Source organism: Chanos chanos, chromosome 14 (genome assembly GCF_902362185.1).
Source record: "Chanos chanos chromosome 14, fChaCha1.1, whole genome shotgun sequence".
Taxonomy (NCBI): domain Eukaryota; kingdom Metazoa; phylum Chordata; class Actinopteri; order Gonorynchiformes; family Chanidae; genus Chanos; species Chanos chanos.
The window spans coordinates 15,880,811-15,895,524 of NC_044508.1; the positions used below are offsets into that span (position 1 = coordinate 15,880,811).

The following is a 14,714-nucleotide window of genomic DNA, read 5'->3' on the forward strand; positions in this document are numbered from 1 at the left end:
GTTATTGAGACAAGGGTCTATGTGAGAACCTCTCCTGAGACAGCGGGTGTGAACTGTGACAGAACTACATGTTCCTACTGAGCAGTTCTGAGTGACCCCTTTACTTTGATCTGCTTTGAACTTCGTTTTTTTTTTCTTTTTTTTTCTTAATGGAGCTGGGCTGGTTGAAACACTTTCTTTTGCCTTTGAGTCTGTTGACTTTTCACATGACTTTCCTCTCTCACTCACTTGTCCTCTACGCCGGTGGCTCCTAGCAGCACCAAGTCTTTCTCAACGAAGTTAAAGACCTCAGCCAGGCGCGCCTCTCGGTTCTGCAGGGCTGTGCGGGCCTCGTGGATCCTCCGGTCTACCTCCTTATACTCTTCCTCACTGAAGGGTCTGTAGGCCACGACCAACGTCCGCAGACCTTTCTAGAAACGCGGGAGACACAGGGCAAGAATACAGAAATGAAGAGATTTCTCTAAGAGACATCACGGAGTGCTGGACAGATATCTGTAAGTTGTGAGGTCCAATTGAATGGCATTTTACTGTTTCTTTCCCCAAGGGATGAAGGTATGCGCTCCTGATGGTCATTAATGAATAGCCACTTTGTGTTTTGGTACGTGCAGTAGAACATGACCTGCAATATTGGGCATTGTGGGACAGAAATGTAAGGCAATACACACAGCAAAAGTGTTTGTTAGGAATCAGTCAACGAGAGAAGGTGCCAGAGTAGAGACAGAGACAGAAAGACCTTACAAGATGGGAATGCAGCTGAATAGAGAAACAATTTATGGAAGAGAACCAGCCCATTAATCTAGCCATGTGATGAGTCCTCCATCTCTTATCAGTATCACTGTTGTTCTCTGTCCAATACCCCAGCACTTCATTAAATGTGTGTATGTTGTGTATGCGTATATGTGTGTGTGAGTGTGTGTGTGTGTGCGCGCACGCACATTAACATGTGATGGCCTAACTGAATGCTATGAGGAACTTCAGACAGTCTCATGGTAACTGTTTTCAGAACCAGTGATAATAGTCCTTCTGTTTATTGTTAATAACGCAGTGTACGAGGAACTATAACACTATAAAGTTCATCACTGCATCACATCCATCAGACATACAAAAAGATCTGCCCTCTTACCAAGGCAAATTCATCCACATGCACTCTGGTTTTTTCTATCTCTCCGCTTTTGGTGTAGGGAAGAATCGCTGACTCAGCTCCTTTAGTAAACAGCACCTTCTCCCCTGATGAGAGATGTCATGTCAGTGAGTGACTACACACGTGTAATATTATTCAGATACACAACGTTACATTCAATATTCAGTGCCAACTGACCTGAGGGCGTTCTCAATATCACACTCATTCGTCTTCGGTCTGCATCAAACTCCAACACGTGCAGCAGTTTATACCTGAAACAAACGATGAAAAAAAAAAGGTTTCACAATAAATTACTCATGAAAATATACATAATACAATACAATGAAGCAAAGACATCTTAGGATTTTTGACTTAGCCGGGTAAACAACAAGCAGTTTAGTTAAAAAAACAAGCAAGCAATTAAAGAGCAGTCTTACTTTTCAAATTTTCCACATATTTTGATTTCCATGTACTCTCCTTTGCTTCCCATGAATGTTACGCCCATCCTGGAGGAGAAATCACGTGTGAGCGTCATAAATTTATGAATGTGGCAGATGTGAACGAGCAATCCTCCACATGAAGCTACTGTACATGTTCAGCTTTGCTCAAATCACTGTTCTATTCAAATATTTATTGGAGAATATGGTTCTACATGATCTCCACTCTGGGGCAAAACACATTTTCAAGGGTATGGTATGCCAAGACGACGCGTTTGCCAGAGAGACGTGTTTACACGCTGTTGAAATCCGTGAGAGGTTCACAGCTTTTCTCCTACCTCTTTGTGGCCTCCACCAGAGCCTTCTCGTCAGGAGAGGAGGCGTAGTACTCCATCTGGGAGGAGAGGCCGTTGGTGTGTGAGAAAGGGTCCCCCGGGCCATCTGTCTGATCATAGCTGATCTGGACTGTGTGGCACAGCGAGACTGCTTTCAGGAACAACTCCCCCTCTTTGCCCTGGGGACCAAACACACACACACACACACACACACACACACACAAAGCCCTTAATACAATCAAATAGAATGCTCAAGCCATCAAAGATTTAGTTATGATTTAGGTACACATGACATCTTGACATATAAAAGAATAACGATAAAATTTATAGCACAGTAATTTAATTAATAAGGACAAATTGATTTTTTCTTGTCCAGAGGTACAGAGACAAGTCTTACTAGACCAGGAGCAGAGCCGTCTGGTGAGTCATCAGTCAATCCTTCGGGGAAAAGTTTGCCGTTGATCTCTTGGTATTTGGTTCCGTTGATAGAACACTCGCGGAACTGCATCTCGTTCTCGGTCAGTGTGCCCGTTTTGTCTGTGAACACGTACTCAACCTGGAACACAACATGAGAATGAGTTATCCCATTCACAGCTGGGATTGTTCAAATGCTTCCATCTTAGACTGCGTCCAGGAATGACTGCACACAGTTGTGCCTCGTAGCCATTTATTATAGCAAGAACATATGTGTGCTTACGCATGCACACACACACACACACACACACACACACACACCTGACCCAGCTCCTCATTGAGATCTGATGTGTTCACTTGAGCCTTCTGATTAGTCTCCTCATGGTACAGGTCCAAGTCCCAGCCGATGAAAAAAGAGCCGAGAAATTTCTGCATTTCCACGGTGACATACAGGGATATAGGGATGATGAAATTGTACAATACCAGGAAAGCCAGGAAATCAGAGATAAACTTTAAAATCTGTGGTGAGAGAAGGAGAGAAGGAGAGAAGGAGAGAGAGAGAGAGAGAGGGATGAGGGAGGAGAAAAAAGACCAACACCTTGAGGCATACCCTCACAAATAAAAGCAGAAATGTGTAGCCGACACAATTCTTATTGACAGATGGCCAACGTCAGGCTCCCAGGCAGAGCACCCTGTCTGTGAAACATTTCCTTTATATTCCTGTCACAATATTTTGAGTCATGTTCACAAGGACCTGTGTCAGGAGGAAAATCGCTAATTCTCCTTAACAAAACCGCACCGTTTTTGGCTTTTGGCCGCGGGCGGTATAACACGATCTGTGACGAGATAATAATTGACTAATTCACAGACCTGGCTGCTGTTTCTCTCTTGCTCTGTCTTCTCGTTGTAGAAGGGTTCGTCCCACTTGTTCTCCGCCTGCCAGGCGTACTTTAAAATGGTACTCAGCACGGCCTCGGAGAGCAGAATCCCCAAGTAGATGATGAGAAATGTATTCATGGACCTGAGGGACGGGGAAGAGGCAGCTCAGGGCAGGTCTCTGCCACACAGAAATGAATTTTACATAAAAGCATGGGATTTCCTGTTGAAATGGAGGGAAAGATCACAATCCTTACTTCTCCACTGCCGAGCGCTTTTGGGATTTGCACTTGTAATTTAGTGCCATTTTGGACTCCATGCCTGTGTATACTGCCACACCTAAGTATCAGGGGGAAAGACGAACACTTGTTTTAATCGTCAAACCGCAATTAGGTCTAATTAGCTCCCGGAGACGTGTGGTTCATTCAAAATTAGATCACAAACACAAGAGAGCGCAGTTAGAGTGTGATAGCAAAACTTACCAAATATTTCTTTGGTGTTTTTCAGTCTTGCCCCTCGAAGTAGGAGGTTTTCTGGCCCTAAAGGCCTAAGAGAAACAGACGCACACAGGTGATCAATGTTTTATGAGAAACTAGGTATAACGTTAAATTTTCATCACAATAACAAACTGAAACGAGCAGGCAACGTCGGACAAAACATACAGTCGTTTATTCTCATAAAGTCAGTCCTGGTTCCAGCTCTGTGACCAGCCTTACCTCACAATTTCCTCTCCGTGCTGCTTTATCGTCATTCGCCCCACAAACCTGAAAGGAGAGAATTTTGTGCTGAGTCCGGGGAAAAAAAAAAAAAAAAAAAAAAAGGCTGTAACGGAGAACGTGACATTCCTGGACGCGGACGGTCCAAACGGAAACACGGGGACAGTGAAAGAGCGGAAAGTGGAATCTGAGTCATGGACGTGGCTTGGCTGGTGGGAATTGAAAGGAAGATGTCAGCATAATGAACGGACCGTGTGGATCTCTCTCCTCCTTTGTTACCTGTATAAGTCTGCCTCTGGCTGCTGACACTCCACCACCGCCTGCAGGGTCTCCAGCCTGGACACGGACTGGCACGTGGCCGTCTCTGGCACTGCATAGTGAGTCTGTGGGCACACGGACAGTAAACCGTTACACAGAGAAGAGGAGCTCGCAAGCTCAGCGCTAAAGATACCAGGGGGTGTAACGGGAAACCTACGTTTTGTGGATTCTGAAATAATTCTGAAAGTTCTACACTTAATTCTACACTTTGAAACATGTGTGTCTTTAGCTCATTGAATGAGTCACGACATGTACATATTTTCAGGGCACTCAGAGATTGTAATAACCCTGAATCTACATTTCAAGGATCAAGGATATCTTAATTATCCCCGAGGGGTAATTTGTTGTACAGTCCCTCTGGGTTAAAGTAAAAAAAAGATGACTACAACATAAAAATGACATTATTTAAAATTTCATCTCCTGTAATTATCTACGGGAAATTATATTACATCAGCTATGTGGTTTTATTGTTTGCTTTAACCTTTGCCCACTGGTAAAACTGGTTTGGTTAACATTTTTACCATTACACCCCTAGTTGCTACACGAGGTAAGGTATATCACGTAAAGCGGTTTCCATATTACAAAAGCTTGTTGAAGACACATGCAGAGAAAGCGTGTTCTAAATTCTCCTCATAGCGAAGCAGTGATTCACTGTAACACAACTGTTCTCAAAACAACTGCTGCTACCATTGGCTACGCATTAAAGACAGGAATTCTTCTGAGGACAAACTCAATTAAATATTCTAACCCTATCAGTACCCACTGTTCCATGTCAATGGTCACAACCAGTACGAGTGCAATTTAAACTGTATGTTAAAAGGTTTCATAATACGCATATGGTTCAGCTTGAAGCGTCTATACACTAATCACAAGAGTGATTCATGAGTGCCTTGGCCGTTACCATTAGCAGAGAGAATTGATGAGGCACTTTGACTAGTCTAGACCACTGACATGACACACTGCTGCTACACACACAGAGCGCTCTCCATGCTCTTAAAACAATTTCATCAGCCAAAAATACTAATGATATATAAATAAATGAATGCTATTCTAGCACAATTTGATTAGGAGCAGATAATTAGATCTGCGGCCTCTGGCGAAGCTGGATGGTTTGAGTGAATGCATGGAGATGTTAGTGAGAGGAGACAGCTCTGTGCGTCGCCCATAAAAGAGCTAAAAGAGCTTCAGTCCAATCCTTTTAGAGATGAAAGCACTAGCCTTCAGATTGGTCTCTCCGTCCAGGCTGGCAGTGGTGATGTGGCAGGTCCCCTCTTCCCTGTCTGATGATAGGAGCACCAGGTCTGCTGGGAATGTCTCGTCTTTGGCTACTCTCACGATGTCTCCAACCTAGAGACGCGAGAGACACCGGGGTCACAGCCAGATCACAAAGCGCAATATTCCTTAAACTCATTTCAAATATCGAACGGGGACCGTTTCCACTCTAACCGCATGTCGGATAACCGGACTGATATTGTGTTTGAAAGATTTAAGCAGCTGGCAGATTTAAGGTGAAAAGACCGGTAAAAAAAAAAAAGGATATGTCATTAGATTACAGAAGTCTTCTTTTTTTAAAACTTGGTGGCCAAATTGATTTTTTTTTAGAGAGATGACACAACCACAACAAATCTAGATGATCATTTCTCTAACGTGGGACCAGCGTTTAAAAACGGGCGGGGCAGGATGTTACTCACTCTTATGTTCTTTGACCGTGTCTGTACCAGGCTGCCACTGCGCACCACAAACACAGGCGCTCCGTTCACCTCGTTATCTGCTTTGTGTCGTAGCCAGTCCTCATACCCCTGTGTGTGTGTGTGTGTGTGTGTGTGTGCACGCGTGTGTGTTTGGAGCAAGCGCAGGTAGACAGGAAAGACATCTGTTAGTTATTTACCTTTGGAACAACTGCCTTAGCAATCCCATTTCAGTTGAGCTGTGAATTATCTCCAGATGAGATCATTTAATGGGAACACATGAAAGACGAACCTGTTTGATGGCAGTTACAGTGATGACAAAAAATAAAGGAAGCCCACTTGTCACAGGGGAAGTCGGGGTGTCTATCATTAACTGAAGAGAGAAAGATACATAGACATATAAGGCACATTTGGCGAAGTCACAAAAAATGTTGAACTTTTGCTTACACTGTTAAAGTCAGAAGGGCAAAAAAAAAAGGCAAATACATCACTTATAAAGAGATTTAAACAATTAATCAACTAACGCTACCACAGTGCATAGGAACGGAAGCATTGTGAAGACGTGCCACAGACTCAATTTAAATTTTAAAATGTGTCAATAAAAGCGGTTTTAACCAATTACAAGAGGCTCGTCTTTAAAGCGGCACTTGGCTTTTGCTATCTAAAGGCCTCAATGACTAGAGCAGGCACCCTGGGATGTTGAGAGAACTGCAGTATCGGTCTATTTTGGTATGTACTATAGTACAGCTGCAGGGTGCCTGAAGAGACAAAGCCATCGCCCGCTGAAAAACAAGTCATGTGCTAAGCCAATCAACAGCTATGATCACATACTGACAAAAAAAAAAAAAAAAATACAAGCTCTTACCTGGACCAAGAATATGATGAGAAAGTAAAAATTGGCTATTCTTCTGAACTGTTCAAACAGATTCTTGGGAACGAAATTCCATATGGTGTACTACAAAAAAAAAAGAAAAAGAGAAAAAAAAAAAGAAAGAAACGATGAAGGGAAAATGAATGACTTCAAAGCTTAAACCGATGATATGAGATCTCAGAGGGCAGCTTTTCTCACTGAAGTATTTATCAATAAGAGTGGACTATCTAGTCCTCAGGCTAAAGACTCCCCTCTGTATCACTCGTATTTCTCTGATATTTTACAGATTTCAGTAGGAAGCCAATAAATCCCTGACCACTAGGCCTGCTGTAGGCTATGATTAAGTTGGCCTGGGGCTGAAGACACTATTCTGAACAGACAGCAGCAGACTCTGATCTGAGATCAGCTTTAGTAAGGTCTAAAAGAGCTAATGAATGACTTGAGAAATGCCACACGAGGAGGAGGAGGAGGAGGAGAGGAAGAGGAGGAGAATCGTAGCCTGGCCGTACCTTAGAGGATATGATTCTGTTGTCTGCAAACCTCTGGGGGATATAATGGCCACGCTGTGGGAAGCGGTTTGCAATGTAAACTGTTCTGGTTTCGCTTTGATGGGGAGGGTCGAAGCCCTGGAAAAGATGTGGAAAGTCAGGTTATTCTAATGCTCACAGTCAGTCAGTCAGTCAGCCACCCCGCCTGCTAAAGCATGCTGTGACCTGTAAACCACCCATGAATATTTATACACACACACACACCTTTATTGCACCGAATAATGTGCTTCTGCAGTGCTTAGTGAAGTGGAGAAATAATATTTACACGGCACAGAACCTACACTGTTGAAACCTTGCGCCAAAACAGCTTGCTAAATAGTACTTGATATAAAATAGAAAAATCTGTCAACCACAACATCAAAGGAAAGTGAAGTTCTTAAAATCAGAGGAAACTCTTGAGTCAAAGCTGGTACTTTAACTCAAAGTTTGGGGGAAAAAAAAAACTGCATCATACACTGAGAGCGTAGAAGCTTAGAGTCTGTCACAGCAATTTAACAGGATGGGCTGTCTTTCTACTGCACACAGAGCTTCCAGTTCACATTCAGTTAATAATTAATGGAGTTAACATGCAGAAAAAGTTAAACAAAAATTAAACAACCCCCCCCCCCCCACACACACACACACACACACACACACACACACACAAATGTCCGTTGAGCATACAAAATTTACATGGAACATTTACAAATTACAAATACTTACGACCAAAAGTACAACTAGTACTGGCTTAGATGGAGAGATGACTGAGGTAATACTCATTCTAACTATTCTGTTCCAATAACCACAGAAACTGCTGCGGCCCACACAAATATTTTCCACAATATTTTCTGAGGAAATAGGCAAGACTCTCTGGGTCTGGGAGACGGTCTGACTCTCACTCTGGGCACCGCCGCCGTTATGTCCGATATTGAGCACAGCAGAATTTCATTATTGGTGCCTAATTCATAGCACTCTGGAGCTAAGTCACTTACTATTGAATCCCGATGGCATTCACATTTTATTTATAGTCTCCCGTGGTCTCGTGCTCTGAATTACAGTCTGTGTGTGCGCATCATGCTTCCACAGACAGGGAGGTTCCACTAAAACACAAGTGTTTTTTCCGAGCACAGCCGGAAAAGGTTGCTTTTCTATTAACAGGAATACATCCGGACCGTCCAAAAACATTTTTCTTTTTACAAGTGTTACTATTACCATTGTTCACCGTGTATGCCATTACTTCTGTTCTCTCTTTTTCCTCTGTATTGTTTATTGTTAACTTTCAGGGGAAAAAAAAAAGCTTTCCTTTATACTCTTAGCCTATGTCAGTTCTCTAAACAAGGCCACTAACAGAGTCTGTGAATGAACTATTATGGCGCAAGCATGAAGGACTTTTGCATTGAATCAGGATAGGCAAGGCCTCGCTGCTTTTTTTTTCCACGGAAAATGAAAGTGAGGTGGCCACGTCACCAGGCCCTGATGGCAACACATGCGTTCAATTACTGTCAAAAGGCTTCTGACTTTGCTTTGTGTTTGCACTGCACACACTGCTCTCCCTGATACACACTGTCTGAGCCCAGGAAACATGTCCAATCGCGTTTCGCCTGGCAAAAAACACAAATATCTTCTTATGCACCGCAGAGGAAAGCCCTCACCTACAGCTGTGAAATGTATGCTAAGTAATTCATGCTTTCTCCAGGAAATCCACTTAGGTGATTACAGTTAGGCTAGTTATATTCTGACATGCAGGGTTGCTCAGTTACCAGCAATTCCTCTGCAACCTGTATTCTGGGAAAGCAACATAATATAAGAACACTTATTGAAATTGAGAAAAGAGGAAAACACACATTCACAAGTCAGATAAGATCACAAATCAGGCTAACAGAAATTTACTGATACACGACACAACATCCATCATCTTTTCTCCTGGCAAATCTTTCCTGTGAGTTGCAACAATATACTTCCCTTGACAACAAGGCCATCAACAGGTATCCTGTGACTTTGTGACGGCTTAGAAAAAGGACAGATTTATCTGTGAGAGTGGCCTGAAGGGAAGCAGAGAAGTGAGCTACATTAACTAGATAATGAAACGCCGGCCGTAATAAATCACAGTAACAAGCAGACAAGAGAAGCTAATTAAACACATTTAAATTAATAGATGGCCCCATTGGTGCTGGTTCTTCTCCCTCTGCGACAGTGACGTTTGCCTGTAGACTCGCGGTGCTGTGCTTCAAACACATGGTACTCTGACGGAGTGCATGAATCAATCCTGCCTACCTTCAGCCGTTTGCGATGATGAAAGCATTAGTCTGCATATTTCCAAATGAATTGTAGCGTGACTTCTTTTGTTTAGTTACTTCTGAAATTTGATTTTGACAGTTTATTCTCAGGTATTTATTAGAGTCTGAAGTTTGTCATAACGGCAAGCTGGAACTGTTGTTATCAGCAGTTGAGCGACGGTGGGTTCAGGGTGGAGCCACCATCAAGTGAAGCGGCGTACGCGTCTGTAAGTCATTTCTAACCTGTAACTAATCAAAACAAAAGGAAGACTGATGCGCTGGCAAAACCGTTCCATTCATCACACAGCATTATCCTATTCTAGTGGACGTCACGTTCGCTAAACGGTCAAGTGAGGTTAATAAATCAGTTTCTGAGGACCACTTTCATTCTAAACCATGGAATAAGCGTCAGGAGAGGGTTTGATTATGAGGGAAGAGCCTGCCACTTCAGTAAACCACCCCTGATTAAACATTCATTCTGAAACGCCGTCGGCAGCCGTGCGGGCCTAAATGCACTGCTGTGAGAGCCACGCCGATGCACTGTGGGTGTAATGAGGTGAGAAGGGACAGATGAGAGCAGAACAGCTATTAGGGAAGGTAACCACAAGCCTCCCGCCAGCCAATCCATCTGCCCCTGCCCGTTTCCCTAGTCCCATAGGTCAGCGCCACCCCCTTACCCTGACTCCTGCCTGCAGTGGAGATAAGAAACCAGTCATTCACTTTACCATAGCCAATCACAGCACCTCGCACGGGGGTTTATTATAATTTTCTCATGTTCCCGTGACTTGGCAGACAGCCAATGGGAAGTGAGATAATTACCTAAGACTGCAATGGGAGATTACTAATGGAAAAATTTGGTGACCCGTCACGATGTCGAAAGGTCAAAGCAGCCGTCCTGAGAGTTGTGTTACGGTTCTAGCAATATGCATGAAGGTAGTCATCCGGAATTGTAGTCTAAGCAATTGGCTGCATTCCACATATTGTACCTAAGCATGATGTATACACCAATAAGATTTTGCATTTGAAGAGGTTAGTGAACTCGCGCTGCATCCTACAATTATGTTAACAACACCTCCCTTTACACTGTCAGCATCTCTTTACTGTGTGTACAGTCCAGTCTGTGCATAACATGCCCTGGTTACAGTTTTATCCATTCATATGCAGTCAACCGCGCTTGCGGATGACCTCTTACAAGGTTTCCATGAACATCGCTCCAAACAGTCTAGGGGCAGATCAAGTGAGGCCACTGCCCAGCCACTGACTCTACACGCAGAGCCTAGACAGTGTGGATAACAACGCCTTCTGTGACAGCTTTCAGCCCTACACAACACACACACACACACTTCACAAGCCTGGGCTCTCAGGAACTCACATATACGTCCCCCTTAATAAACAACTGTGTAAAACTGAAAGGGAATGTAAGCCTGCAGTTAGTGTCCAAAAACAAGGAGCAGCCTCTCCAGTGCTTTTGGTCTGCCTGACGAACAGCGCAGCTCAGATGTGAACGACTTCAGCTCGGATAACGTCATTGGATCATACAGTGCTATCCTTCCATGCAACTGCCTGTATAGATATTGTCATCATAGAGTACAGAGAACATGGGGAAACATCTGGATTTATTTATTTTTAATCACATTTATTATTTCTTCCTCATTCATAAACATAACAAAAGGTGTGCACTTCCTCGTTACATAAGAGCAAAAACACTGCATTACTCTTTAGTCCTGTCCTGCATTTCAGAAAGTAGAAAACAGTGAAAGATCGTTTGCAGGCAAGGGAAACCACACAGCTGTGTTCATGTGAGCAGACACTTAGCCATAAGCTAGTGTTTTCTTCACTTGAGACATTCAACCATAAAAAGAATGTGACAATGACTTATGCAGTCCTTATATTTGACCACTTCACAGTAGGGCTGTTAAGTGTTTGGCTGGGTGAACTTTCCTGGAATCAAAATGAGCCCAAACATCCAGGCAACAGTTTCCTATTTTGATTTGTACCATCCTCTCGGTGCTACACTAGGCAGTGATACAAAACTGAAACAATGGAAGAGCACGGTGACCTTCTCTGTGCAACCTCTGTGGTTCTATTGATCTCTGCACTTGACAACCAACCACAAGATTCATGAGATTAAAGACAGTGGCAAAAACAGTCGCAAGATCTACATGAGTCATAACACTTACAAGCACAAGCAATTTATGTGTCACTTCAGAGCAGGTCGTGCAAATTGTTTTTAATGGGATTTTGCATTGTGTGTTTGTGGAAGCAATGTATTATATTATTACAAATATTATATTAATAAAAAATATCAATAAACCTAAATATTAATTTGAATTTGGATGCCGTTGCACAGGCTGACAGAGTAATACGTATACTGTGTATCAAACGCACTGGTGATTATGGGTCACTAGTTTAAATCAAGTGTGAAGTTCAGAGGGATTTTTACAGCTCTACTTAACAGCTTAAACACCTTAGTTGCTCCTATTTGTACCAAGACATGCCTCTTAACGAAGCACCAAACCAAGGCAAATGAGCCACCCATCAATCACGGGTGATTTTTCCAATGGGGAGAACGTCTCTGCAACTTTTAGGTCCCATTTTTTAATAACACATAAAAACAATTCACTGAGTGAATTCTGGGATCGCTGAATATGTTGTCTGAGAAATCTCTTTTGACGTAACACAAGAAACATCAAAGGATACAGGCAAAATTACTTTTCCATTTGAGCAGGATGTAAGAGCTTCACAGTCCTCTATGGCGTTCTGCAAAGTTTTATGTAAGACAATACTATACAATCACACAACAGGAGCAGTTACACCATGTGCTCAGTTCTTAATTTTGCAGTAAAATGCATATAATGTGGTAGATATGACTTCACGTTCAGCAATGTTTTACAACATACTTCCTGTTAGAGACAATATCATCAGCATGCAGGAGTAACTCTTGTAAAGATGTAGATAAGGAACAGTCTTTTAGTTTCTTATGAACACGATATTCCATTAATCAATTTAAGGAGCAAAGGTAACACGTTATTGTCAGCTTGAAAACAAGGCGGAAGATTTAGCTATGGTGACGAGGGTTGGTTAAATACAATTACACATCACAGGTTAATGCTACAATGAGCTTCTGATCAATAAATCGCGACAACAAAGTTCAGGAAAACACAAACATATATCATGATGGTTTGATGGTTTCCTGCTTTTCACGGTAACTTGTTGATCAGCGGTAAAGTTTAGTGATAGAAGAGACCGAACAAATTGAGAGACACGAATACACTTAATACAGTTAAACTGACGTAATTTCCAGTTCTCCCCTGCACTGATGAAAAACATTAAACTTAAAGTAAGCTCCAGTGATGTCTATTCTGGTAAAGTTATATGTACTCTTTGATTTACACGAGAAGCCGCCATTAAGTCAAACATATACATGTCTTGAGCATCGTGGGAACAACACCCTTTACCATTAGCAGTACGCATCGTCTCCAAATCTGTCACATATAATCACATTAATTTAAAAACTGGCGGAGACATTCTATGACAACCAGTTGTGTGTTTATTTCGTTTTGTTTACACACTAGCAGTACTGTGTTGATGTAACTTAAACGGTATGCACAGAACCGTAGAAGGAACCAGCCCTGTATCATCAACCTTGTTTTTTGATTTAAGAGGAAATACCTCAGTTGCACTACCCTGGGTGGCTCAACAACACAACTGGAAGATGGTGCAACCACATCCGTCATGTCCTGCGCTAACCGTTAGTATAAACCAGATTTCCACAAGTCTCATTACCTCTGACTCTAACCGAATGAGTACACAGCAACACACTGGATTTCACAATAACTAACGTATATCCCGTTGTGATATCAACATAAAGCAATGACAACCCTCTTGAAACTGGAGATTTCTTTTCACTAACTTAATTCATTCATTTTGAATGAGACTGCACATAGTGGATTTCTTTTTCACTTAGACACCACTGTTGACCAGCCTGTGTGTATTTAAACAAACACAGATGCGTTACAAGTTAAAGTTCTGCGATGAATTTTTCAAGGACCTGCCAAAGACTAACTTTCAAAATTTAACGAAGGTTACTAAGTAAACTGGGGAGTTTGGATAACACGGGCCGTAACTGTTCGGCTAGCATAACGAGCTGATGTAATTATTTAGTACCAGTAGCTACACCTTCGTCAGCGTGAGCGACTTCTTGAGTTGATCATAAAAAGTAAACCCTGGCAATTAACACAACAAGCTCACTTGGTAGGAAGTTACAAGTCAGCTAGCAAGACAGCGAGCTTACTGCGCTAGCAAAGCAAAGGCACCCTGTAGAGTCATCTTTGAATGTCAAAATGACGTAAAAATAACATTTCTTCCCCACACATCTTTATATCAACGGACTTTGACTATTCGCTGGGTCCATACTGACCCTCACGATCGCAAACAAAGATGTTGTCGAACTTACCAGCTGTTGCCGTATCCACCGTAGCATCCTTGTATTATTAGCTAGCTAGCTAGCCCTATTAGCCTGCTAGCAAAGTTGGCTAGCTCACTACTCCGTCAGAATCTTTCCAAACCATAAATATATCCTCTCTCTGCCAATTCCTAATCTGTTCATTACACTAAACATTAAGTCTGTGAGGCTACGTCACTAAAACCGCTGTAGTCTCCCATATCAGTGGTGAAGCTATTATTTCCCACCAGCTCATACAGCTGTCTTAAAACAGAGAGATATTGAGACGACGAAGCTGAAAACTCTCTCACGTCCGCCCCCTCTGATTCCAACACTGATCACCGAAGATTTTAGCAGGTTGCTGAACCTGACAACATCCAGGATGTGACGTGCAACTACCCTCTTGAGAGGATGCACAAAGTGTTTAATATACTCAAAACTGTCATCTTCAAATGGGTCAAAATTATCAGAGAAAATGTCATGAAGCTAGCATTTAAGGAATTCCTCCATGCACACACACATACATGGACATCCATTGTTTTATGTTTTCCTTCCACCACACTTTGTGTGGTGTTTATACTTTGTAGGGAAATTACATGCTCTCTTGTCATATTGGTCTGTCGGTCATTTTTGTACCGTTTCCCGAAAAGTTTCATCTGTACTCTCTCCTCCATAGTATAAATGTAAGAGAG

At 42.5% G+C, this 14,714-nt stretch overlaps 1 protein-coding gene across 2 annotated transcripts in view; it reads right to left on the reverse strand.

Annotated features, from left to right (window-relative positions):
* The window catches only part of atp11b (ATPase phospholipid transporting 11B), a 31,062-nt gene extending 16,891 nt beyond the window's left edge, over positions 1-14,171 (reverse strand). For both annotated transcript variants that reach the window (XM_030791542.1, XM_030791543.1), the window contains exons 1-18: positions 14,035-14,171; positions 7,285-7,401; positions 6,770-6,859; positions 6,197-6,277; positions 5,908-6,015; positions 5,435-5,563; positions 4,178-4,281; positions 3,899-3,946; positions 3,665-3,729; positions 3,440-3,521; positions 3,177-3,327; positions 2,628-2,825; positions 2,290-2,448; positions 1,896-2,071; positions 1,558-1,626; positions 1,319-1,392; positions 1,124-1,227; positions 229-410 (exon numbers count right to left, since the gene is read on the reverse strand). In XM_030791542.1, the coding sequence (XP_030647402.1) occupies positions 229-410; positions 1,124-1,227; positions 1,319-1,392; positions 1,558-1,626; positions 1,896-2,071; positions 2,290-2,448; positions 2,628-2,825; positions 3,177-3,327; positions 3,440-3,521; positions 3,665-3,729; positions 3,899-3,946; positions 4,178-4,281; positions 5,435-5,563; positions 5,908-6,015; positions 6,197-6,277; positions 6,770-6,859; positions 7,285-7,401; positions 14,035-14,061 (1,964 nt within the window). In that variant the 5' untranslated portion in view covers positions 14,062-14,171. The remainder of the gene's footprint in view (positions 1-228; positions 411-1,123; positions 1,228-1,318; positions 1,393-1,557; positions 1,627-1,895; positions 2,072-2,289; positions 2,449-2,627; positions 2,826-3,176; positions 3,328-3,439; positions 3,522-3,664; positions 3,730-3,898; positions 3,947-4,177; positions 4,282-5,434; positions 5,564-5,907; positions 6,016-6,196; positions 6,278-6,769; positions 6,860-7,284; positions 7,402-14,034) is intronic.
* Between the last annotated feature and the right edge of the window lie 543 nt (positions 14,172-14,714).